At 47.7% G+C, this 25,769-nt stretch overlaps 1 protein-coding gene across 4 annotated transcripts in view; it reads right to left on the bottom strand.

Moving 5' to 3' along the window:
- The window catches only part of akap13 (A-kinase anchoring protein 13), a 121,561-nt gene that overhangs the window by 25,703 nt on the left and 70,089 nt on the right, over positions 1 to 25,769 (bottom strand). For 3 of the 4 annotated variants that reach the window (XM_066649356.1, XM_066649358.1, XM_066649357.1), the window contains exons 11-19: positions 22,568 to 22,935; positions 22,032 to 22,079; positions 17,848 to 17,907; positions 13,096 to 13,267; positions 12,900 to 12,993; positions 10,745 to 10,867; positions 9,162 to 9,201; positions 8,138 to 8,255; positions 4,606 to 4,750 (exon numbers count right to left, since the gene is read on the bottom strand). In XM_066649356.1, coding sequence (XP_066505453.1) covers positions 4,606 to 4,750; positions 8,138 to 8,255; positions 9,162 to 9,201; positions 10,745 to 10,867; positions 12,900 to 12,993; positions 13,096 to 13,267; positions 17,848 to 17,907; positions 22,032 to 22,079; positions 22,568 to 22,935 — 1,168 coding nt within the window. The remainder of the gene's footprint in view (positions 1 to 4,605; positions 4,751 to 8,137; positions 8,256 to 9,161; positions 9,202 to 10,744; positions 10,868 to 12,899; positions 12,994 to 13,095; positions 13,268 to 17,847; positions 17,908 to 22,031; positions 22,080 to 22,567; positions 22,936 to 25,769) is intronic. The other variant, XM_066649359.1, reaches the window with a different exon arrangement.

Raw genomic sequence — 25,769 nt, 5'->3', positions numbered from 1 at the left:
CCCACTGACGCTGTGTTAGAGGCATAGTGAGAAATCAGCTAAAGAAGTTCAGCCAGAGACCCACGAGCCCCACAGCAGTGTTCTCCCCCTGTGTAAACAGCCCCTGTTCAGAACGCCCGCTTTCAGCACCTGTTCCTTTAAATGATAATGAGCCGCTCGCTGTTCACCCCGACCCCGAGCGCACAGCAGTGAGGAGCGAGGAGCAGAAGCTCTGGTTTTTAGCCGTTTTCACTCTGTTCTCTTTCTTCTCCGTTTTTACTCAGTGCTCTTATTTCTCCGCGCTCGTTGTGTCTGTTTTGCTGAGTTTAACCTCGTCTTTGCGCTCTCACATAAACACGGGTCCAGCGCTGTGATTGGACAGACTCAGACGAGGGGGCGGGGCCATTCTAAAGTCTCTGCACTTGACGTCAGAATCAGAACGACTCGTTTTGTCCCGTGTTTTCAGACTCAGGCAGCGCACAGAAAACTGTCTTGTTTCACAGTGTGTGGGTTGGTGGGCTCCAGATGCACACTTTAATGTGAACATGCAGTGAACAACAGATGTCCCCTTTACAGATGTTTTTCCCACTCACACTATCCAGAAAAAGTCAGACAACTAGATAAGTTTAAACACACCTTCCACGCCTCCCTCGACAACACTGCGCTTCACCTGGGAGCCACAACAATGTGTGTGTTTGAACTTCTCCCCAAAACAGCTGCAGTGAGACATCACCGGAGGGTGTGTGTGTGATGAGGGTGTGTGTGTTAAAGAGCTGGATGTAACATGGGTCAGCACTGATTTAACTGACCTGTATTTCACAAACTCAATATTCTCCCCAGTCATCATTCGCCTCCAGTTCCTCTCTCTTAGCTCTGACTCGCCCCGACAGCACACTGCCCCCGGCCGCATGTCTCCTGCCACTAATGCAACACCAATGGAGCACAATGCACTGGAGAACAGCAACAGCACAGATCTGCTACACCAGCCGACAGCTGCCCGCGCTAACGCTGTCTGTGTGATGGTGGGAGGAGGGGGGGGGGGGTGCTCTGTCCACTCAGGAGAGCGGGATCAGTTGTGCTCTCTTTAAAACAGCTGAGGCAGAGAGAGAGAGAGAGAGAGAGAAAGACAAAGACAGAGACAGATAGAGAGACAGACAAAGAGAGAGAGAGAGAGAGAGAGAGACAGAGAGAGAGAGACAGACAGACAGAGAGACAGACAGACAGACAGAGAGAGAGAGACAGACAGAAAGACAGAGAGAGAGACAGAGAGAGAGAGAGAGAGAGACAGACACAGAGAGAGAGACAGATAGACAGACAGAGAGAGAGACAGACAGACAGACAGAGAGAGAGACAGACAGACAGAGAGAGAGAGAGAGACAGAGAGAGAGAGAGAGAGAGAGAGAGACAGACAGACAGACAGACAGAGAGAGAGAGAGACAGACAGACAGAGAGAGAGAGAGAGAGAGAGAGAGACAGACAGACAGACAGACAGAGAGAGAGAGAGACAGACAGACAGAGAGAGAGTGATGCAATGCTGTGTAACCCTGGGTGTGGGGCTAAACACAAGGCTGTTGTTGAACAGAAAGACAACCCAAAGCCACCTCCAGTTTTATATTAATCTTTTAGGGACTATTTTATCCTCTCACAGCGCCCTGCACGTATCCCTCCACCAGCTTTTAAAACACTGTTCCTATCATCTGGAGTTTCCCGGAGATGCCTCAGCCGTCCGAGGCTGGGAGTCCAAGAGATCCCCCTCTCCCCCTCATCACAAGCACGGACTACATCTGAGCAGCTAGCATTCTCCTCCGAGCGCGTTGAGCTCTCTGGTTCCACGCAGGACGAAAGACAGCCACAGTCTCTTCTCAAAAAGCAGCTGACCTCGAGCAGACGTCCGGTTCCTATCATCAACAACGAGGATCGAACCGGAAGCTTTCTGCGGAACGGAGCCTTTCACAACAAAACATCTCAGACTTTAAATTACGCAGATGGAAATTCTCTTTAAGCTGGTTCTGCTCGGTCAGGAAACCCAGGCTCACACGGAGCTCGTATATAAAATCACTGAACCCTGCAAACCCTGACAACAGCTTTATTTCACTTTCCACAGCGCTGAAAATATCTTTTCTAATCATTTCCCCTCAGGGGCGATAGCTCAGAGCAAGCGATCTCCGCCCGAAGGAGTGTTTGCAGCATTTAAATAACCTCAGCCACACACAAGCACACAGCTACAGGGGGAGATCCCCAAAAGAGCCACGGACAAACAGCACCGGCGCGGAGCGGCAGGAACCAGGCGAGCGTCGCGCCGCTAAAACAGGGCAATGACATCAGCCGGGTTTATGAAACCTCTGGGGAAAATCTTCATGAACTTCAAGATTTTATTTTACATATTTAATGCTTGGGAAAGAAATAAAAGCAGAAGAAATGAAGAATATTAAAGACGTTTTGATAAACGCACGATTAGTGGTCATTTAAATACTACACACAGAGAGACAGACAGAGACAGACAGTGAGAGACAGTGTTAGACAGTGTTATAGAGAGAGAGTGGGAGACAGTGTTAGACAGAGACAGTGTTACAGAGAGAGAGTGGGAGACAGTGTTAGAGAAAGACAGTGTGAGAGAGAGACAGTGTGAGAGAGAGACAGTGTTACGGAAAAACAGTGGGAGACCATGTTAGAGAGAGACAGTGTGAGACAGAGTTAGACAGAGAGAGACAATGTGAGACAGTGTTAGAGAGAGAGAGACAGTGTTAGACAGAGAAAGACAGTGTGAGACAGTGTTAGACAGAGAAAGACAGTGTGAGACAGTGTTAGAGAGAGACAGTGTGAGGCAGTGTTAGAGAAAGACAGTGGCAGACAGTGTTACGGAGAGACAGTGGGAGACCATGTTAGAGAGAGACAGTGTAAGCCAGTGTTAGAAAGAGACAGTGTGAGACAGTGTTAGAGAGACAGTGTTAAAGAGAGAGAGAGACAGTATTAGACAGAGAAAGACAGTGTGAGACAGTGTTAGAGAGAGAGAGGGGGTGTTAGACAGAGAGAGACAGTGTGAGGCAGTGTTAGAGAGAGACAGTGTGAGACAGTGTTAGAGAGAGAGACAGTGTTAGACAGAGAGAGACAGTGGGAGATAGTGTTAGAGAGAGACAGTGTTAGAGAGAGCGAGACAGTGTGAGACAGTGTTAGACAGAGAGACAGTGTGAGACAGTGTTAGAGAGAGGGACAGTGTGAGACAGAAAGAGACAAGAGAGACAGTGTGACACAGTGTTAGAGAAAGAGACAGTGTTAGAGAGAGAGACACTGTTAGACAGAGAGACAGTGTGAGACAGTGTTAGACAGAGAGAGACAGTGGGAGACAGTGTTAGAGAGAGAGACAGTGTGAGGCAGTGTTAGAGAGAGAGACAGTGTGAGGCAGTGTTAGAGAGAGAGACAGTGTGAGACAGTGTTAGAGAGAGGGACAGTGTGAGACAGAAAGAGACAAGAGAGACAATGTGACACAGTGTTAGAGAGAGAGACACTGTTAGACAGAGAGAGACAGAGAGATAGAGAGAGAGACAGTGGGAGACAGTGTTAGACAGAGAGAGACAGTGTGACAGTGTTAGACAGAGAGAGACAGAGAGACAGAGAGAGACAGTGAGACACAGTGTTAGAGAGAGAGACACTGTTAGACAGAGAGAGACAGTGAGAGACAGTGTTAGACAGAGAGAGACAGAGAGACAGTGTGAGACAGTGTTAGATAGAGAGAGACAGTGGGAGACAGTGTTAGACAGAGAGAGATAGAGAGAGACAGTGGGAGACTCTGCAGTGGAAACTTTGCAGCCTTTGGCATTAATAAACACTGCTGAAAAATAAGTCATTGTGTATGTAAAGTGGTAGTAAGTTCAGACTCCTGCAGATGGCATTGCTCAGGAACGACTGGGGCTATAAATACCTGCAGGGCGTGTGACGGGACTCATAGAAGAGGTGGTGCAGTGCAGCGAATGTGGAGTCACAAAGCAGATGTGTTTATTTGCAAAAAGCAGTGATTGTATTTAGGCGCCAAAGGCCACAGCGTGAAGGGAGTAGCTGAATTCGCAGGTGTATCGACGCGCACGGTCATACGGGTCGACCAGCAGTGACATCCTGGTCTACAGGCAACTCTCCTCAGAATGGTGCCCTGAAGACCAACCGAGTGAAAAGGGACTGTCGGTGTGTTTCACGACTTATGAATAAAAACACTTCACTTCCAGCAAAGTACTGCTTCTAGGAGTCAACACAAGTCTTTTACGACCAATTTCTGAAAGAACTCTCCACAGGGAGCTGCAGAGCATGAACATACGGAGCAGAGTGACATGCAAAAGGCCTTTGCTCACTTCTGCTCAGAACGCTGCCTGGTTACTGTGGGCGTAGAGTCAGAAATGGCACTGTTCACTCAAGGAAATATGTGGAATCTCATTTCATCAGGTAGTGGAGGTATTCCATGCTGTTAGAGACGCAGAAAACACAGGTGACTGTTTATTTTGTACCATGAGCTTATGATTCTAAAGTGTAAAGACTCATGTGAGACAGCACAAGGAGCCCTCATTGCTCACTAGCAGCTCAACACAGTCACACAGCTAGAGAAAGACAGAGAGAGAGGGAAGGGGTGTGTCTACATACTTGTACACTGCAGGGCGTCTTTAGTGTTGAAGGGCTTGCTGCACTGAAGGCAGGGGCTAGGGGGCGCTGTAGAGACCAGGCTGAACAGGTGACCACTGGAGCTCCTTTTTTCTTTGCCATCTTTGCTCTTCTCTTTGTCCTTTTCCTGCAAAAAAACACACACACACAACCTGTGAATCAGCAGCATGTGTACTGACAAAAACTCCAGCAGCACTGCTGTGTCTGATCCACTCTACACCAGCACAACACACACTAACACACCACCACCACGTCAGTGTCACTGCAGCGCTGAGAATGATCCACCACCACATCACACCTGCTCTGTGGGGGTCCTGAGTGTGTGTAGAATTACAGTGTGGTCCGAGGAGCTGAGAGAACGGACAGTGAGTTTACCAACGATATGTCAATCATTTAAAAGCCATCAGTGACCGCAGTGTACAGCACACTTCCTGTAATTATAAAACCCACCGCTTCATCAGTATTTATCATCTACACTGAGTTATAAACATCTGCTTTCTCACAGAACACAGGAAGACCACAGTGTGACACCGCAGCGCAGACGCCAACAGCACAGCACCAGAGACTGTATTACACTGTAATGAAGCGTTCACACACAAATCTGTAAACACACAGTGCTGCTTTAAAATCAGAATCACGATTTACTGGCCATGTATGAACTCACACACACACACACTCCTGTAAGACCTAGAAGAACTGGTCTTTAACGTTCAGCACAGACACTCCACAAAGAGTCACACGATGGACACAACAGAGCTGCACCGTCGCACATGACGTTACTAATCTGTGTAATTCAGTCTGAATAGAGCTGTCCTAGAGCTGTTGGTTTATTTCCCCCCTGAAGCCGAAATAGAGCTGCTGCATCAATAAGAGCGACACATTATAATAAACATATATTTCGGGGAAATGTGTTCCCCAAACAGAACGTTTCCCCTAAAACTAATCAACAGTACACCAACAGATCCTCTGGCCCCTGTGTGTGTGTGTGTGTGTGTGTGTTCCTCCCACCTCTCCAGTAGACCTCGGAAGTTTCAGCGAGCGTCCCTGCGGTAAAAATCTCCGGCACAGTGTGGTCATCCCAAACACAAGACACAGTCCATGAGGTTTAGAAACACAGCTACACACTAGACACACACACACACTTGTTTTCCTGTTACAGAAAGCTGCCCAGCAGACAGAGGAAGTGTGTGCATGGGGGTTGCTTCTCTCGCTCTCCATCTCTCTCACACACACACACACCTACTTCTCTCTCGATTTCTCTTCACTTCGTCTGAAAGGAAAAGTTCAGTGGCTGTATTTTTCAGTCTCGGCGCTGGAACTGAAGCTAGTGTGGCTGGGGTCTAACAGACACTCCAGGGTTGGTCACACACACACACCCAGTCACTCACACACACACTCACCCAGTCACTAACACGCTCACCCAGTCACTCACACAGTCATTTACACACACACTCACCCAGTCATTCACACACACACTCACCCAGTCACTTACACACACACTCACCCAGTCACTTACACATTCACTCAGTCATTAACACTCACCCAGTCACTCACCCACACAGTCACCCAGTCACTCACACACTCACCCAGTCATTCACACACACACTCACCCAGTCATTCACACACACACTCACCCAGTCACTAACACACTCACCCAGTCACTAACACAGTCATTTACACACACACTCACCCAGTCATTCACACACACACTCACCCAGTCACTTACACACACACTCACCCAGTCATTAACACTCACCCAGTCACTCACACACTCACCCACTCACCCACACAGTCACCCAGTCACTCACACACTCACCCAGTCACTCACCCAGTCATTCACACACACACTCACCCAGTCATTCACACACACACTCACCCAGTCACTCACCCACACAGTCACCCAGTCACTCACACGCTCACCCAGTCACACGGTCATTTTTAAACACAGAACACATCAGGTCCTGTATCTACACCTACCCTCCTCCAAAAGTTACATAGCGCAGTTTCTGCAGCCTGCAGTAGCAACAACAGAGGCCCTTTTCTCCGTTACAGCTCAGTGGAGCATCACAATGATTCTGAAGCTGTAATTTTAAGGTTAAAATACTACACAGTGTTCCTTTAATTGAGTCTTCAGTGTTATTTATTTTGTGACAGTAAACACACACTCACTAGCACTCTAGGGGCTGTGATCTCACAAACACCTGGAGTCATACACACCGGGAGCAGTTGAGCGTTAGATGTTTTTGCTCAAGGACACTTTCAGCCGTGGATATTGAGGGAGGAGACAGTGCTGTTCCTTCACTCCCGCTGCCGGTCCAGGGAACTGAACTAACAACCTTCTGGTCCCAAGCCCCACTCTCTGACCTTTAGAACAAGGCTGCCCCACCCCCCAAATCCCCCAACCCCCAGACTTAACACGAGTCCAACCTGCTGTGCCTGATTACAGCTGAGTTTCAGTGCAGTGCAGCAGATCGAAACCACAGCAACTCGGCACTGCTCAGAGCACGCCTGTTTCCTGCTTCACTTCCCTAAACTCAGACACACACACAGTATAAACCCTATACACACATTGTTTTTATAGAGTCAGGATGTTGGACCATGTGTGTGTGTGTGTGTGTGTGTATATGTATGTACAAAAACCCAGCCATAACATTAAAACCATCGCTATAAAAACTGCGTAGGTTCCCCTTGTTCCCCCGTGGCCCCACACACAGCAAGCTTTACAATGAGGCCCTGGGTCAAAATGGCTCCAGTCCTCAGGCTGAGCATCTCTCCTCTTTCCAACTTCATCTTTAAGAACTGACCTGCTCCCTGTCCGTCAACAGGGGGCGCTGTAACCACATCAGTCAGTGGTTTTAATCCTGTGAATATTATTAAAAAAACCCTAAAGCTAGGCTTATTCTTTACGTTTGAAACAAAGAAACACTCGACAAAGTCAGAAGTTTTGAGTTGAGGGTGTGGTCTGTTTTTCCACACTACAAAGCGCAGAACACACACACACACACACAAACACACACTCCTGCAGATCTGTGTGTAGTGGTTGTGCACAGATAAAAAAAAACACTTTTGTTTCTGACAGAAAAACACATTTCACACTTTGTAAAGTGCACAATTGCACCGACCGCAGAGCACCGCACCACACCCACTCAACCACACACACACACACACACACCCTCAAACACATTTACAGAATGAGGGAAACGTGCAGAAAAAGCCAGGTGGAGGAAAATAACCCACCACAGCATCAACAGCAGAGATTTCTAACAGCAGCAGAGCTTTAAAATCTGACGTTAAAGCGACAGTGTGATAGGATCCTGTTCCTCAGCGCTCAGGACCCCCACAGAGCAGGTGTGATGTGGTGGTGGGTCATTCTCAGCGCTGCAGTGACACTGACGTGGTGGTGGTGTGTTAGTGTGTGTTGTGCTGGTGTAGAGTGGATCAGACACAGCAGTGCTGCTGGATGTACTTTGTGCCACAGCTGCTGTGACCTCTCTCGACTCTGAGGTATCCGTACCTTGCTCTTCTTGGTCATTTTGCTCCGGAGGTAGCTGAAGGTGCGGCTCACTTTGGTCCCGCCCACTCTGACCTCACATCCATCACTCCTCAATGGAGCCGGATCCTCCTCAGATATACTGAGAGAGAGAGAGAGAGAGAGAGAGAATGAGTGAGATAAAAAACCAGAGAGAGAGAGAGAGAGAGAGAGAGAGAGAGAGAAAATGAGTGAGATAAAGAACCAGAGAGAGAGAGAGAGAGAGAGAGAGAAAATGAGTGAGATAAAGAACCAGAGAGAGAGAGAGAGAGAGAGAGAGCGAATGAGTGAGATAAAAAACCAGAGAGAGAGAGAGAGAGAGATAGAAAGAACCAGAGAGAGAGAGAATGAGTGAGATAAAGAACCAGAGAGAGAGAGAGAGAGAGAGCGAGAGAGAGAAAGAACCAGAGAGAGAGAGAGAGAGTAAACCAGAGAAAGAGAATCAGTGAGAGAGAGAAAGAACCAGAGAGAGAGGGAACAAAAGAAGAGAGTGAGAGAATGAAGAGAAAGAAAAAAGGATTAATGGAGAGAAAGAAAAAAAAATGAAAATAAAGAATTAAAAAAAGAAAGAGAATTAATGAAGAGAAAGAAAAAAGAAAGAAAAAGAGAAATAAAGAAATGAAGAAAGTAAGAATTAGCAAAGAAGAAAAGAAAGAAAGAGACAGGACTTACATCAAAAGAAGAAGAAAGTAATCAGAGCCCGGCGACAGAACACTGGATTAATAATCATTACTGCATCTTTAATGTTTATTAAAAAGGACCTCTGTATTTGTTTCCAGTCTGAGACAAGCTCAGTGCTGACACCAGGGCAGCGCCCCCTGGGGCAAAGGAGGAGAAGTGCCTCGTCCACGGGCACAGCTACAAACACACAGACAGTGCCGGGCCTGGACCTCACGAGCTTCAAGTTACAGGTTCATTTCCCTGTAATTATCTACTGTAACATTACATCAGAACCCGCAGACCCCCCCCCCACCCCTCCCTCGCCCCGGGCCCCGCAGCAGGGTCTTACCTGTACTCCAGAGATCCCGACACACCCAAAGAACCCAAATCTGGAAGAAGACAGAAGGCAAACGTTGAGTGAAGCCTGGTTTTAGAAGATTTACAGGCAATGTTTCATCTCACACCAGCAGGGGGCGCACTGCATCTCCTACACATTTAGATAACGGCAGTGGTACGTCTTACTTTCTGTTTAAACCGCTTCTGTTGAGTAAGTAGTGAACTAAAGATCCATGAAACTGGACTTTAGGACCCCTGCTGGCCCTTTAAGGACCTGTAAAGGGTGTGTTCATGTTTGTAGTTCTGCTCCTTTAGTGCGGACAACACCAGAAAGTGAGACGTGGTTATATTTTAGTCCTGGTTTGGTCAGTGTTCACACGGACACTTTCACACTCCAACCACAGCCAGGTGATAAAGTGACGCGTGACGCAGGTGTGAGGTGTGTTTTGTGGTGAGCCTGTCATCTCTGGGGTTTTGAAGCAGGAGGAGTTCTGTGATGGACACTGACACAGGGCCAATCACAACCAGGTTCCAGAAAACATCAGTAACCAATCAGCTCAGGTTACAGCTACTGTACATCTCTCTCTCTCTTTCTCTCTTACTGCATCTGCGTCCCTCTCTCTCTCTCTGCATCTGTGTCCCTCTCTCTCTCTCTGTCTCACTCCCTCTCTGCATCTGTGTCCCTCTCTCTCTCTCTCTGTCTCACTCCCTCTCTGCATCTGTGTCCCTCTCTTTCTCTCTCTGTCTCACTCCCTCTCTCTCTCTGTCTGTGTCCCTCTCTTTCTCTCTCTCTGTCTCACTCCCTCTCTCTCTCTGTCTGTGTCCCTCTCTCTCTCTGTCTCTCTCCCCCTCTCTCTCTCTGCCTCTTTCTCTCGCTGTGTCCCTCTCTCTCTCTCTGTGTCTGTGTTCCTCTCTCTCTCTCTGTGACTGTGTCCCTCTCTCTCTCTCTGTGACTGTGTCCCTCTCTCTCTCTCTGTGACTGACACTCGTGAGGAGAAACACCACACAAACCCATGAGTGCACAAAACAACGTCAGAATTTCATCACCAGGGCATCGCATACAATTTAACAAACACCTGGACACACAACATCTGTCAGTTCACATTCAAAAACAAGCACATGATCTGTTCAAACACGACTGATTGGTTTAGAGGAAGGTTCACCAATGATCTAATCCAAAAAAGCACAGACTTCAGCGGAGCTTCACTTCACTGCTCTGAGGGGGTTTTGTGGGGGTCCTGAGCTTTAAAAAAAACAAGGAAAAATGTGGGCTAACAAAGTATGCAGAGCAACAGGTGGACTACAGTAAAACTGTGGTCAGGAGGTTAGCAACGAGTGGGTGGTTTTAATGTTATGGAGGACCTGTGTGTGTGTGAATCCGCAGTGGGACAGGAAGTAGAGACATATTCAGAGCCTAGTTTAGCTCCGTTTTCCTTTTGTTCCTCAGACAGCTTTAGAGAGATAGGGAGAGGGGACACATGCCGCACCACACAGATTAACCCAGCAGTACACGGACAGAGGCTCAACGTCCATTTAGTAACAACAGGGGGCGCACTTTACAAAGCGTGAGGCCTTCTCCGGGAGCATGGTACTTACTGGCAGCCTCCTCATCCTCACTGGATGAAGAGCCCATAGCAAACAGAGTCTTAGATTTGGGCAGGATTGGCGAGACGCTGAAGGAGAAGCTGATTCGCCGCTTGGGTCGAGCTCGTCCAATCACTGCAGAGGTCCATAAGCGTGGGCAGAAGAGAGACCAGACCAGGGGTTACTACACAGAACGCTAATGAGGGAGAGAGCCCATGCACCAGCACCGTACAGACCGGGGAGAGCCGTGCTCCATCCAGAGCCAGTGTCTCAGAAAAGAAAAGCAGCCAGAGGAAGAGAAAGGTCCACACCACCGAGCAATACAGCACCTGTTCCTTTAAATGATAATGAGCCGCTCGCTGTTCACCCCGACCCCGAGCGCACAGTAGTGAGGAGCGAGGAGCAGAAGCTCTGGTTTTTAGCCGTTTTCTCTATGTTCTCTTTCTTCTCCGTTTTTACTCAGTGCTCTTATTTCTGTCTGTTTTGCTGAGTTTAACCTCGTCTTTGCGCTCTCACATAAACACGGGTCCAACGCTGTGATTGGACAGACTCAGACGAGGGGGCGGAGCCATTCTAAAGTCTCTGCACTTGACGTCAGAAGTGAAGCAGTATCCTAACGGCTCGTTTTATGCAATTTTTTCTGACTCGGGCAGCGCACAAAAAACTGACTGAGGGGTCTTGTTTCACAGTGTGTGTGTTGGTGGGCTCCAGATTCACACATTGATGTGAAAACACACCCTAAAAGTGAATGTCTCCGTTAGGAACATTAATCAAGCAACTAATTATTTACCTTTTTATTAGTGATTTCTACTCACTTTGTCACCAATGTCATTCAAACTGCTTCAACAGGAGCCACACTGCCCCCTACACTTCCTGTTGTGTATTACAATGTTAAAATGATCCATTTTTTAATAAGTAAGAGCTATCTGTAACTATAGCGCTCCCTACGTGCCTTGGAGGTATTACAGCGGGTCCGAGCGACTGTACGTATCACTTAAAGAACAGAATTCAAAACTTTATTTCTAATAATACTACATTATTCAACAAATGGTTGCCGCTCAAACGACACCACGCCACACGTTAGTTCAGGTGTGTGCTCTTGAGGAGGATGGAGATGTGAAGGGGGACAGAATATCAGCCAAAAACTCAAACTGGTGAATGAAATGAAGAGATTCTGTTTTTCCCAAAATCAATGTGCCACAAACACAAACCCAATATCCGAAGACAGACATTATACAAACCGCAGTAAAAAACAGGAATCTGTGATTTTTTAAAACTTCTCCTGTAGCTTTATTTAAAGATTTCCAACATTGTCTTTGAACAACTGGACTGTACTCTGTGAATATAAACACATTTAGAAGCTAACGCCTGTAACTCGCTCCAAAAAAGTCAGGAGGAAGGTGAAATAAGAGCAAAGTTTATAGATTATTCTGGTTCCAGGGGGTGTGGTCACGACCCAGAGAGGGGGCGTGATCAACACTCAGATAGGGTCCATGGTGACCACTCAGATAGGGGGTGGGGTCATGACCCAAAGAGGGGGAGTGGACACCACTGAGATAAGGGACATGGTGACCACTCAGAGAGGGGGCGTGATCAACACTCAGAGCGAGGACGGGGTCACCACCCCGAGAGAGGGCATGATCGCCACTGAGATAGGGGGCGTGGTGACCACTCAGAGAAGGGGCGTGGTCACCACTGAGGTATTAAAGCTCAGTGGAGCATCACAATGAAACTGAAGCTGCAATTTTAGATTCCTGTTTTTCCTGTAGTTTACAAACGTCTGTCTCTTCTGGTAAAAGGCGACAAGAACTTTCCCTTAAAGTGAGAGTTTGGCAAAGACCAGTTAAAAGACGAGAACTGGGAGGAGCCAAATGTGTTGGATCCCCGCTGCGTGTCTATGTTCACAGACTGGTTTCTGTTGTTTCTGGCCAAATTCTGGCATCTACCCCGTCTGACCATCATCATTTGCCCCGGGGAGGGTAGCTTTGCCAAACTGTCACCTCTCCACCACATCACACAGGACAGTGGACGCCGGGAGCTGATCTGGGCACAGCATGGACTTCAGCATCCTGTGTTCTTTAAGTTTTATTTTACACATCCTGATCCCAGAACAGCAGAGTGGGCACACACAGAACACACACTCTTTCTCTCACACACACACACTTACCGTCCAGGTCCCGGGGGCTGATGGCGCACAGTGAGACAGACTTGGTGAGGGTCAGTGGGGGAGGAGGGACACATCGTCCACTCTGAAGTGAAATCTGAAACGAACAGCACAGCAACACAATGCACTCAAAATATTAAACTAGATCAACTACACGAAGGGAGTGTGTGTGTGTGTGTGTGTGTGTGTGTGTTTTCACCTGGCTGTCCACACTGCTGGCATCTCCTATGTTTGACTCCAGCTCCTCTTCAGTGAGAGACACCAGTGACCCCCCCTCCTCACCCGAGCGTCCCGAATCGCGCTGAGACTCAGGTCCTCGGGAGATGGAGCACTGTCCCACATCCCCCTCCACAAGACCCTCCAGACTGTAACTGCAGGAGCACCAGGAACACAGCGTTACACCGTGGATACACAGCAAATGTAACGTGCAAATACATGTCATTGTACAACAAAATGTGTCTTTCGCATTTAACCTGTTTGTAGCAATGAACACACACACACACACTAGTGCACTAGGTGCTGTGAACACACACCCAAAACGGGCGGGCAGCCATCCCCGGCGCCAGGGAGCATTTGTGAGCCCCGACCTTTCAGTCCTAAGCCCTCTTTCTCTAAGCGTTAGGCCATGGCTCCCCGTGTAATTAACACATTAATCACTCATTCATGTGTGGATCTGGAGCCCACCAACCCACACACTGTGAAACAAGACCCCAGTCAGTTTACGGTGCACTGCCTTAATCAGAAAACACGGGATAAAACGAGGCATTCTGATCCTGCTCTGCTTCTGACGTCAAGTGCAGAGAATTTAGAATGGCCCCGCCCCCTCGTTTGAGTCTGTCCAATCACAGCGCTGGACCCGTGTTTATGTGAGAGCGCAAAGACGAGGTTAAACTCAGCGAAACAGACACAACGAGCGCGGAGAAATAAGAGCACTGAGTAAAAACGGAGAAGAAAGAGAACAGAGTGAAAACGGCTAAAAACCAGAGCTTCTGCTCCTCGCTCCTCACTGCTGTGCGCTCGGGGTCGGGGTGAACAGCGAGCGGCTCATTATCATTTAAAGGAACAAGTGCGTTCTGAACAGGGCTGTTTACACAGGGGGAGAACACTGCTGTGGGGTGAAACAGAACTGTGTTCCACTGTGGAGACGAGGGGAGAATACGTCCCGTTTAAACGTGGTCAAGATCTGACCAGCAGCGAATGAATGTGGTGAGAGTGATTCTGATCACAGTGAGTCCTGGGTAGTTCTTCATGCATTCCAACACACACTAACACGTCAGTGTCACTGCAGCGCTGAGAATGATCCACCACCACATCACACCTGCTCTGTGGGGGTCCTGAGCGCTGAGGAACAGGGGGAAAGAGGGGGGTAACAAAGTATGCAGAGCAACATACAGAATACAGTCTGTAACTGTAGAATTACATCACTGGTTTCCTTTAGCAACGAGAGATCTTCAGTGACACACACACTAACACACACACACACAGTGGTGTGTTTAGTCATTACTCAGCACATGCGTCCGTGTGAGTTCTCACTTAAACGTATTATTTCACGTAACGAGGAAAAGGTTTCAGTGGGGAGCAGATGAGGCTTATCTTTACCTTAAAGTTACAGTTCTGAAACTCCACTGAGCTGTAACACGGAGAATAGAGCCTCTGCTGCTCCAGGGTCAGCACGGCAGAAACTGCACTATGTAACTTTTGAAGGAAGGCAGGAAAACACCATGTTTGTGTGTGTGTGGTGGGGGCAAACTTCAGAAAAGTCTGGGAACCACTGCTTTAAAGAGAGCGCTTTGTCGTTCACAAGCGCCGCTGGGTTTATTTTAACCTGCTCTATCAGTAACAGCATTTTAACACGTTTAAACAGCGGACATTTTAGAGTCAGACCAATAAGAACCAGCCACACACTACACTGTGGACATGACCTCACACACACACTACGTTCTGTGCTCAGAGTTGAACCAGATGTCCTTGGTTTTGGTTAAAAACAAAGGCATCAACTATAATCTTTCGAAATATAATGAAAAAAAAAAGGAATTTAGCACAAATACAAACACAGTCAGCATCACAGAGGAGCAAACAGCAGCCTGGACCCTGTCAGGATGAAGCTAGACGATGTCTGTTCTTACCAGTCGTCCGGCTCGGAGACGTAAATCAGAATATTGGTCATTGTGAGTGAGGAGTGAAGTCCTGAGTCTGACTGATGCTGGGGGAGTTCAGTATCCGCCTCAGAGAACGAGACGAACGGAAATGACTGTAAACCTTTGTCTGAGGTCTACAGAGGATGTCCACCACAACCAGAGGAGGAAGTGGAGTCTCACAGAGAGAGAGTCAGCGGCACACAACTGTTTCTCAACACCTACATCACAACAACGAACTTGTGCTTTAAAGAACGCCGCTGAGAAGTCGCCTGATGCCACTGTGAGTGATGGGACTTTCACAAACCGCTGGGCCCTTGCTCGTTTGGGCAGATCGAGAACGACCCGTGGGTACTTTAACACTTGGTGGAGGTGGTGTGGAGGCTGGAGCGTAACCTCAGCGGTGGGAGATGAACATGAGAACACAGCGACACCAACAGACAATGGGTTACATAAAAGTTACACAGAATAATACACTGACCACACACACACACTGTAATTTAGATGGTTCAGTCGGCCAAACAAACATCCAAGGACACACCTTTGGGTCAGAACCTCTCCCAAACTAATATCAGCCAACTACATAATCAGATGTTTGAGAGGGTTGCCAAAGCCTCACAAACTCAACGTTTCTATCTAAAGCCAGGTGAGACAAAAACAAACTACGATGGTGGGGCTGCTGCTGACCCCATCAAGTAGCAGCAGATATAAATCAATCCCTCACCACCTCAGTCAGGAGGATTAAAGTCCATCATTAAGATTGTGGTGACCTGCAGTACCTTCTGGATTGTTTACGTTGAGAAGCGCCACGTCTTTTAAGGTGGAACGGTGTGTGTGAGTAAGAAGCGACTGTATCTTTTAAGGTGGAGCGGTGTGTGTGAGTAAGGAGCAACTGTATTTTTTAAGGTGGAGCGGTGTGTGTGAGTAAGAAGCAACTGTATCTTTTAAGGTGGAGCGGTGTGTGTGAGTAAGAAGCGACTGTATCTTTTAAGGTGGAGCGGTGTGTGTGAGTAAGAAGCGACTGTATCTTTTAAGGTGGAGCGGTGTGTGTGAGTAAGAAGCGACTGTATCTTTTAAGGTGGAGCGGTGTGTGTGAGTAAGAAGCGACTGTATCTTTTAAGGTGGAGCGGTGTGTGTGAGTAAGAAGCGACTATCTTTTAAGGTGGAGCGGTGTGTGTGAGTAAGAAGCGACTGTATCTTTTAAGGTGGAGCGGTGTGTGTGAGTAAGAAGCGACTATCTTTTAAGGTGGAGCGGTGTGTGTGAGTAAAAAGCGACTGTATCTTTTAAGGTGGAGCGGTGTGTGTGAGTAAGAAGCGACTGTATCTTTTAAGGTGGAGCGGTGTGTGTGAGTAAGAAGCGACTGTATCTTTTAAGGTGGAGCGGTGTGTGTGAGTAAAAAGCGACTGTATCTTTTAAGGTGGAACGGTGTGTGTGAGTAAGAAGCGACTGTATCTTTTAAGGTGGAGCGGTGTGTGTGAGTAAGAAGCGACTGTATCTTTTAAGGTGGAGCGGTGTGTGTGAGTAAGAAGCGACTGTATCTTTTAAGGTGGAGCGGTGTGTGTGAGTAAAAAGCGACTGTATCTTTTAAGGTGGAACGGTGTGTGTGAGTAAGAAGCGACTGTATCTTTTAAGGTGGAGCGGTGTGTGTGAGTAAGAAGCGACTATCTTTTAAGGTGGAGCGGTGTGTGTGAGTAAAAAGCGACTGTATCTTTTAAGGTGGAGCGGTGTGTGTGAGTAAGAAGCGACTGTATCTTTTAAGGTGGAGCGGTGTGTGTGAGTAAGAAGCGACTGTATCTTTTAAGGTGGAGCGGTGTGTGTGAGTAAAAAGCGACTGTATCTTTTAAGGTGGAACGGTGTGTGTAAGTAAGAAGCGACTGTATCTTTTAATGTGGAACGGTGTGTGTGAGTAAGAAGCGACTGTATCTTTTAAGGTGGAGCGGTGTGTGTGAGTAAGAAGCGACTGTATCTTTTAAGGTGGAGCGGTGTGTGTGAGTAAGAAGCGACTGTATCTTTTAAGGTGGAGCGGTGTGTGTGAGTAAAAAGCGACTGTATCTTTTAAGGTGGAGCGGTGTGTGTGAGTATGAAGTGACTGTATCTTTTAAGGTGAGGAGCTGAAGAGGAGAGCTTCAACTCTGAAAGATCTACAGAGATCCAGTTCTGAGTTCTGCAGTGTCCTTAAGTTGTCTATAAAAAGAGTCAGGTCTCTAACCCCCACCGTTCGAGGCACTCACATTTTCACGTGTGGTCGTGTACACAAACCGTGAAGTTTTACGGTTCACCAAACACAAAACAGTGTCCACTTTATCCCACGCTTGATTTTTCTTCAAATTGTCACTGTATTTGTTCCAACTTGTTGTGAAATTAAGAAATTGCACTCATGAGCCTGTCTCCCTCATTTAAAACCACACTGTTGAGAACAGGAAAAGTTCAGAGAGCAGAAGCTGGGAACATCGGGCCGCGTCTGTGATTGGGCCGAGGAAACTGTCACTTCACCACGTCATTACTCATTTCAACTTGATTTGCTGCTTGCCACTCGTCGCTGACTCACAGCTCGGGTTCTCCCAGAGGACACTGCCCGCGTGAACGAACTGGAAGTTATCATTATTCTACGAATTGGTGCCAGATAAAATGGCACACACACATTAACTAATACATTCTTCTCATGATTCTTTACATTTAGTCACTTACCTTTAAATAAAGCTTTGATTTTAGATTTCTTTTTAAATTACAATCCCATTTTAATTATGTTCACCAGGGGTGCACTGGGAAGGTACTGTATCTACACACACACACACACACAGAAAGAAAACACTACCTTCTGGTATTTATTTCATCGTTTTCTGGGCGGAGGACTTCTGATGGACACCAGCTCATACTACACCAAGGTGCAGGGATGGAGAGAGAGAGAGAGAGAGAGAGAAGGATGGGCAAAGGAAGGCAGTGAATGCTGTGTATTTTAAAGGTAGAAATGTGAGGATTAATGAAGATGTACAGATTATATTCTTTCATTCTAACGTTAATTATGAAATCCCAATGTCCAAAACTTACCAACTTCTAAAAATAACAATAACTTACTGTAATGGATTTCATTAAATTTCAATAATATATAACATTATTTTAAAAATATTAATTTACGTTAAATTACATATGTAAACATGTATGATTATAATCCAGTATTAATCTGCAGTGTGTGGAGTGTGTACGGTCTGACAGGATTAACAGTGGAGGGATTATAATCCAGTATTAATCTGCAGTGTGTGGAGTGTGTACGGTCTGACAGGATTAACAGTGGAGGGATTATAATCCAGTATTAATCTGCAGTGTGTGGAGTATGTACGGTGTGACAGTAATAACAGTGGAGGGATTATAATCCAGTATTAATCTGCAGTGTGTGGACTGTGTACGGTCTGACAGTAATAACAGTGGAGGGATTATAATCCAGTATTAATCTGCAGTGTGAGGAGTGTGTACGGTCTGACAGGAATAACAGTGGAGGGATTATAATCCAGTATTAATCTGCAGTGTGAGGAGTGTGTACGGTCTGACAGGATTAACAGTGGAGGGATTATAATCCAGTATTAATCTGCAGTGTGTGGACTGTGTACGGTCTGACAGTAATAACAGTGGAGGGATTATAATCCAGTATTAATCTGCAGTGTGAGGAGTGTGTACGGTCTGACAGTAATAACAGTGGAGGGATTATAATCCAGTATTAATCTGCAGTGTGAGGAGTGTGTACGGTCTGACAGGAATAACAGTGGAGGGATTATAATCCAGTATTAATCTGCAGTGTGAGGAGTGTGTACGGTCTGACAGGATTAACAGTGGAGGGATTATAATCCAGTATTAATCTGCAGTGTGTGGAGTGTGTACGGTCTGACAGTAATAACAGTGGAGGGATTATAATCCAGTATTAATCTGCAGTGTGAGGAGTGTGTACGGTCTGACAGGAATAACAGTGGAGGGATTATAATCCACTATTAATCTGCAGTGTGAGGAGTGTGTACGGTCTGACAGGATTAACAGTGGAGGGATTATAATCCAGTATTAATCTGCAGTGTGTGGAGTGTGTACGGTCTGACAGGATTAACAGTGGAGGGATTATAATCCAGTATTAATCTGCAGTGTGTGGAGTGTGTACGGTCTGACAGGATTAACAGTGGAGGGATTATAATCCAGTATTAATCTGCAGTGTGTGCATTGTGTACGGTCTGACGGTAATAACAGTGGAGGGATTATAATCCAGTATTAATCTGCAGTGTGTGGAGTGTGTACGGTCTGACAGGATTAACAGTGGAGGGATTATAATCCAGTATTAATCTGCAGCGTGTGGATTGTGTACGGTCTGACAGTAATAACAGTGGAGGGATTATAATCCAGTATTAATCTGCAGCGTGTGGAGTGTGTACGGTCTGACGGTAATAACAGTGGAGGGATTATAATCCAGTATTAATCTGCAGTGTGTGGAGTGTGTACGGTCTGACAGTAATAACAGTGGAGGAATTATAATCCAGTATTAATCTGCAGCGTGTGGAGTGTGTACAGTCTGATGGTAATAACAGTGGAGGGATTATAATCCAGTATTAATCTGAAGTGTGTGGAGTGTGTACGGTCTGACAGTAATAACAGTGGAGGGATTATACTCCAGTATTAATCTGCAGTGTGTGGAGTGTGTACGGTCTGACAGTAATAACAGTGGAGGGATTATAATCCAGTATTAATCTGCAGTGTGTGGACTGTGTACGGTCTGACAGTAATAACAGTGGAGGGATTATAATCCAGTATTAATCTGCAGTGTGTGGAGTGTGTACGGTCTGACGGTAATAACAGTGGAGGGATTATAATCCAGTATGAATCTGCAGTGTGTGGAGTGTGTACGGTCTGACAGTATTAACATTGGAGGGATTATAATCCAGTATTAATCTGCAGTGTGAGGAGTGTGTACGGTCTGACAGTAATAACAGTGGAGGGATTATAATCCAGTATTAATCTGCAGTGTGAGGAGTGTGTACGGTCTGACAGGAATAACAGTGGAGGGATTATAATCCAGTATTAATCTGCAGTGTGAGGAGTGTGTAGGGTCTGACAGGATTAACAGTGGAGGGATTATAATCCAGTATTAATCTGCAGTGTGTGGAGTGTGTACGGTCTGACAGTAATAACAGTGGAGGGATTATAATCCAGTATTAATCTGCAGTGTGAGGAGTGTGTACGGTCTGACAGGAATAACAGTGGAGGGATTATAATCCACTATTAATCTGCAGTGTGAGGAGTGTGTACGGTCTGACAGGATTAACAGTGGAGGGATTATAATCCAGTATTAATCTGCAGTGTGTGGACTGTGTACGGTCTGACAGGATTAACAGTGGAGGGATTATAATCCAGTATTAATCTGCAGTGTGTGGAGTGTGTACGGTCTGACAGGATTAACAGTGGAGGGATTATAATCCAGTATTAATCTGCAGTGTGTGCATTGTGTACGGTCTGACGGTAATAACAGTGGAGGGATTATAATCCAGTATTAATCTGCAGTGTGTGGAGTGTGTACGGTCTGACAGGATTAACAGTGGAGGGATTATAATCCAGTATTAATCTGCAGCGTGTGGATTGTGTACGGTCTGACAGTAATAACAGTGGAGGGATTATAATCCAGTATTAATCTGCAGCGTGTGGAGTGTGTACGGTCTGACGGTAATAACAGTGGAGGGATTATAATCCAGTATTAATCTGCAGTGTGTGGAGTGTGTACGGTCTGACAGTAATAACAGTGGAGGAATTATAATCCAGTATTAATCTGCAGCGTGTGGAGTGTGTACAGTCTGATGGTAATAACAGTGGAGGGATTATAATCCAGTATTAATCTGAAGTGTGTGGAGTGTGTACGGTCTGACAGTAATAACAGTGGAGGGATTATACTCCAGTATTAATCTGCAGTGTGTGGAGTGTGTACGGTCTGACAGTAATAACAGTGGAGGGATTATAATCCAGTATGAATCTGCAGTGTGTGGAGTGTGTACGGTCTGACAGTATTAACAGTGGAGGGATTATAATCCAGTATTAATCTGCAGTGTGTGGAGTGTGTACGGTCTGACGGTAATAACAGTGGAGGGATTATAATCCAGTATTAATCTGCAGTGTATGGAGTGTGGTGTGACAGTAATAACAGTGGAGGGATTATAATCCAGTATTAATCTGCAGCGTGTGGAGTGTGTACGGTGTGACAGTAATAACAGTGGAGGGATTATAATCCAGTATTAATCTGAAGTGTGTGGAGTGTGTACGGTCTGACGGTAATAACAGTGGAGGGATTATAATCCAGTATTAATCTGCAGTGTGTACGGTCTGACAGTAATAACAGTGGAGGGATTATAATCCAGTATTAATCTGCAGTGTGAGGAGTGTGTACGGTCTGACGGTAATAACAGTGGAGGAATTATAATCCAGTATTAATCTGCAGTGTATGGAGTGTGGTGTGACAGTAATAACTGTGGAGGGATTATAATCCAGTATTAATCTGAAGTGTGTGGAGTGTGTACGGTCTGACGGTAATAACAGTGGAGGGATTATAATCCAGTATTAATCTGCAGTGTGTACGGTCTGACAGTAATAACAGTGGAGGGATTATAATCCAGTATTAATCTGCAGCGTGTGGAGTGTGTACGGTGTGACAGTAATAACAGTGGAGGAATTATAATCCAGTATTAATCTGCAGCGTATGGAGTGTGTACGGTGTGACAGTAATAACAGTGGAGGGATTATAATCCAGTATTAATCTGAAGTGTGTGGAGTGTGTACGGTCTGACGGTAATAACAGTGGAGGGATTATAATCCAGTATTAATCTGCAGTGTGTACGGTCTGACAGTAATAACAGTGGAGGGATTATAATCCAGTATTAATCTGCAGTGTGAGGAGTGTGTACGGTCTGACGGTAATAACAGTGGAGGGATTATAATCCAGTATTAATCTGAAGTGTTTTCTGACAGCTGGGGTGTTGGTACCTCCTCCTGTGTCCTGCAGGTTTCCCTCCATCCTCACTCGGTACCACACTAACCCAGGATGGGTGAAAAAAAGGAGGGAAGAGAAAAAACAGATGGAAGCGGATGATGAATGACAACAGAAAGTGAAAATGAATGAATGAATGAATTAATCCTCTCTTGAGAATAAGGATGAATGACCATGAGCTGGTGAAAGAGGGTTGTTTTATGAGTCCTTCTCTTGTCTCTGATTGGTCCTAAACAGTGCATGGTTTCTTCTGAGCTGTCCCCCTGACTGTGATTGGTCAAAAAACAAGTGCCTAGTAGGCTATCTGCAGTTACTGCTGAATTAAGCCCACCAGAAGGCTGTTTTTAAAAAGACCACTCCATAGAGTTCACAAAGGTCATGTTAGCCCCCCACCCCCTTCAATCAGCCACTAAACAAGAACCCGCTTCCAGAACCAGGAACTGATTCACCTGGTGGAGGAATGGAAAAGGGACCCTGCAGTGGAAAAGCGCCACAAGAGCTATGATTGTGCACCACAGGTGTGTATTCTTACCTGCGCGGCCCCATCTCCGTTTCTCCAGTAGAGTTCCTGCTGGGACCCCAGCTGTGTCTACGTGACGGAGAGAGAGAACGTGTCGAGGAGCGCAGGATCTCTGAACGCTCTGGAACCTCGGCCAGATGATCCTTCTTCTCCTCCTCCTCATGTTCTCTGGTGGTTGATAAAGTCTCTGCTCCAGGCCTATTCGAGACCACCTTCACACCGCCCTCTAGAGGCTGATCAGAACCCCCCAACAGGGCGCCCTCTACAGGCTGCAACTCAGAGCCACAGGGCCCCAGGCTGGAGGAGTCGTCTGTAGAACTGGAGCCGGTTGCTGACACCCCACTGGTGCTGTCGGCCGCAAGAGTGACTGTGTCTTCACTCTGAGAGGAAAACACACACACACACACACACACACACACACACACACACACACACACACACACACACACACACACAGGAGAGAGACAGAGAGGGAAGGAAAGTATAAGTAACACAAGGTGGACCAACAAGGGAGCAGTGTCTCACAGAGTGGACAGTGGATAGTGAGTCGACACATGGTTTAAAAGCTCCAGCAGCAACTGCTGTGTCTCATCCACAGGGTGTGAGTGAGTGAGTGACTGGGTGAGTGTGTGATCCTGGAGAAGACCTGGCGCCCTCTTCTGGGTCTGAGTTAACCTGGCACTCGAACCAGGCAAGACATCAGCTCTAAAGAAGTTACCCGTGCTCTGTAATGAATTAGTGCCCCCCGACCGTCTCAGTCGGACTGGCACAGTGTAAACGCGGTCTACTGGCAGGAATAATTTACATTCTGAACAACTGGATATCTTCAAATAATAAACTGCATTCACTTCGACAGAGCCTCCCTCTCTCTTTCCCTCTGTCCCCTATCTCTCTCTCCCTCTGTCCCCCATCTCTCTCTCTGTCCCTCTGTCCCCCTCTCTCCCCCTGTCCCCCATCTCTCTCTCTCTCCCTGTCCCCCATCTCTCTCTCTCTCCCTGTCCCCCATCTCTCTCTCTCTCTCCCTGTCCCCCATCTCTCTCTCTCTCTCCCTGTCCCCCATCTCTCTCTCTCTCTCCCTGTCCCCCATCTCTCTCTCTCTCCCTCTGTCCCCCATCTCTCTCTCTCTCTCTCTGTCTGTCCCCCATCTCTCTCTCTCTCTCTCTGTCTGTCCCCCATCTCTCTCTCTCTCCCTGTCCCCCATCTCTCTCTCTCTCCCTGTCCCCCATCTCTCTCTCTCTCCCTCTGTCCCCCATCTCTCTCTCTCTCCCTCTGTCCCCCATCTCTCTCTCTCTCCCTCTGTCCCCCATCTCTCTCTCTCTCCCTCTGTCCCCCATCTCTCTCTCTCTCCCTCTGTCCCCCATCTCTCTCTCTCTCCCTCTGTCCCCCATCTCTCTCTCTCTCCCTCTGTCCCCCATCTCTCTCTCTCTCCCTCTGTCCCCCATCTCTCTCTCTCTCCCTGTCCCCCATCTCTCTCTCTCTCCCTGTCCCCCATCTCTCTCTCTCTCCCTGTCCCCCATCTCTCTCTCTCTCTGTCCCCCATCTCTCTCTCTCCCTGTCCCCTATCTCTCCCTGTCCCCCCATCTCTCCCTGTCCCCCATCTCTCTCTCTCTCCCTGTCCCCCATCTCTCTCTCTCTCCCTCTGTCCCCCATCTCTCTCTCTCTCCCTCTGTCCTCCATCTCTCTCTCTCTCCCTCTGTCCCCCATCTCTCTCTCTCTCCCTCTGTCCCCCATCTCTCTCTCTCTCCCTCTGTCCCCAATCTCTCTCTCTGTCCCCAATCTCTCTCTCTGTCCCCCATCTCTCTCTCTCCCCCTGTCCCCCATCTCTCTCTCTCCCTGTCCCCCATCTCTCTCTCTCTCCCTGTCCCCCATCTCTCTCTCTCTCCCTGTCCCCCATCTCTCTCTCTCTCCCTCTGTCCCCCATCTCTCTCTCTCTCTCTCTGTCCCCCATCTCTCTCTCTCTCTCTCTGTCTGTCCCCCATCTCTCTCTCTCTCTCTCTGTCTGTCCCCCATCTCTCTCTCTCTCCCTCTGTCTGTCCCCCATCTCTCTCTCTCTCCCTCTGTCCCCCATCTCTCTCTCTCCCTGTCCCCTATCTCTCTCTCTCTCCCTGTCCCCCATCTCTCTCTCTCTCCCTCTGTCCCCCATCTCTCTCTCTCTCCCTCTGTCCCCCATCTCTCTCTCTCTCCCTCTGTCCCCCATCTCTCTCTCTCTCGCTCTGTCCCCCATCTCTCTCTCTCTCCCTCTGTCCCCCATCTCTCTCTCTCTCTCCCTGTCCCCCATCTCTCTCTCTCTCCCTCTGTCCCCCATCTCTCTCTCTCTCCCTGTCCCCCATCTCTCTCCCTGTCCCCCATCTCTCTCTCTCTCTCTGTCTGTCCCCCATCTCTCTCTCTCTCTCTGTCTGTCCCCCATCTCTCTCTCTCTCTCTGTCTGTCCCCCATCTCTCTCTCTCTCTCTGTCTGTCCCCCATCTCTCTCTGTCCCCCATCTCTCTCTCTCTCTCTGACCCCATCTCTCTCTCTCTCCCTGTCCCCCATCTCTCTCTCTCTCCCTCTGTCCCCCATCTCTCTCTCTCCCTGTCCCCCATCTCTCTCTCTCCCTGTCCCCCATCTCTCTCTCTCTCCCTCTGTCCCCAATCTCTCTCTCTCTCCCTCTGTCCCCAATCTCTCTCTCTCTCCCTCTGTCCCCAATCTCTCTCTGTCCCCAATCTCTCTCTCTCTCCCTCTGTCCCCAATCTCTCTCTCTCTCCCTCTGTCCCCAATCTCTCTCTCTCTCCCTCTGTCCCCAATCTCTCTCTCTCTCCCTCTGTCCCCAATCTCTCTCTCTCTCCCTCTGTCCCCAATCTCTCTCTCTCTCCCTCTGTCCCCAATCTCTCTCTCTCTCCCTCTGTCCCCAATCTCTCTCTCTCTCCCTCTGTCCCCAATCTCTCTCTCTCCCTCTGTCCCCAATCTCTCTCTCTCCCTGTCCCCAATCTCTCTCTCTCTCTCTCTCCCTGTCCCCAATCTCTCTCTCTCCCTGTCCCCAATCTCTCTCTCTCTCTCTCCCTGTCCCCAATCTCTCTCTCTCTCTCTCTCTGTCCCCTATCTCTCTCTCTCTCTCTCCCTGTCCCCAATCTCTCTCTCTCTCTCTCCCTGTCCCCCATCTCTCTCTCCCTGTCCCCCATCTCTCTCCCTCTCCCTCCGTCCCCTATCTCTCTCTCCCTCTGTCGCCTATCTCTCTC

Source organism: Hoplias malabaricus, chromosome 17 (assembly GCF_029633855.1).
Source record: "Hoplias malabaricus isolate fHopMal1 chromosome 17, fHopMal1.hap1, whole genome shotgun sequence".
Taxonomy (NCBI): Eukaryota; Metazoa; Chordata; class Actinopteri; order Characiformes; family Erythrinidae; genus Hoplias; species Hoplias malabaricus.
This window is presented reverse-complemented; position numbering and strand designations above follow the sequence as displayed.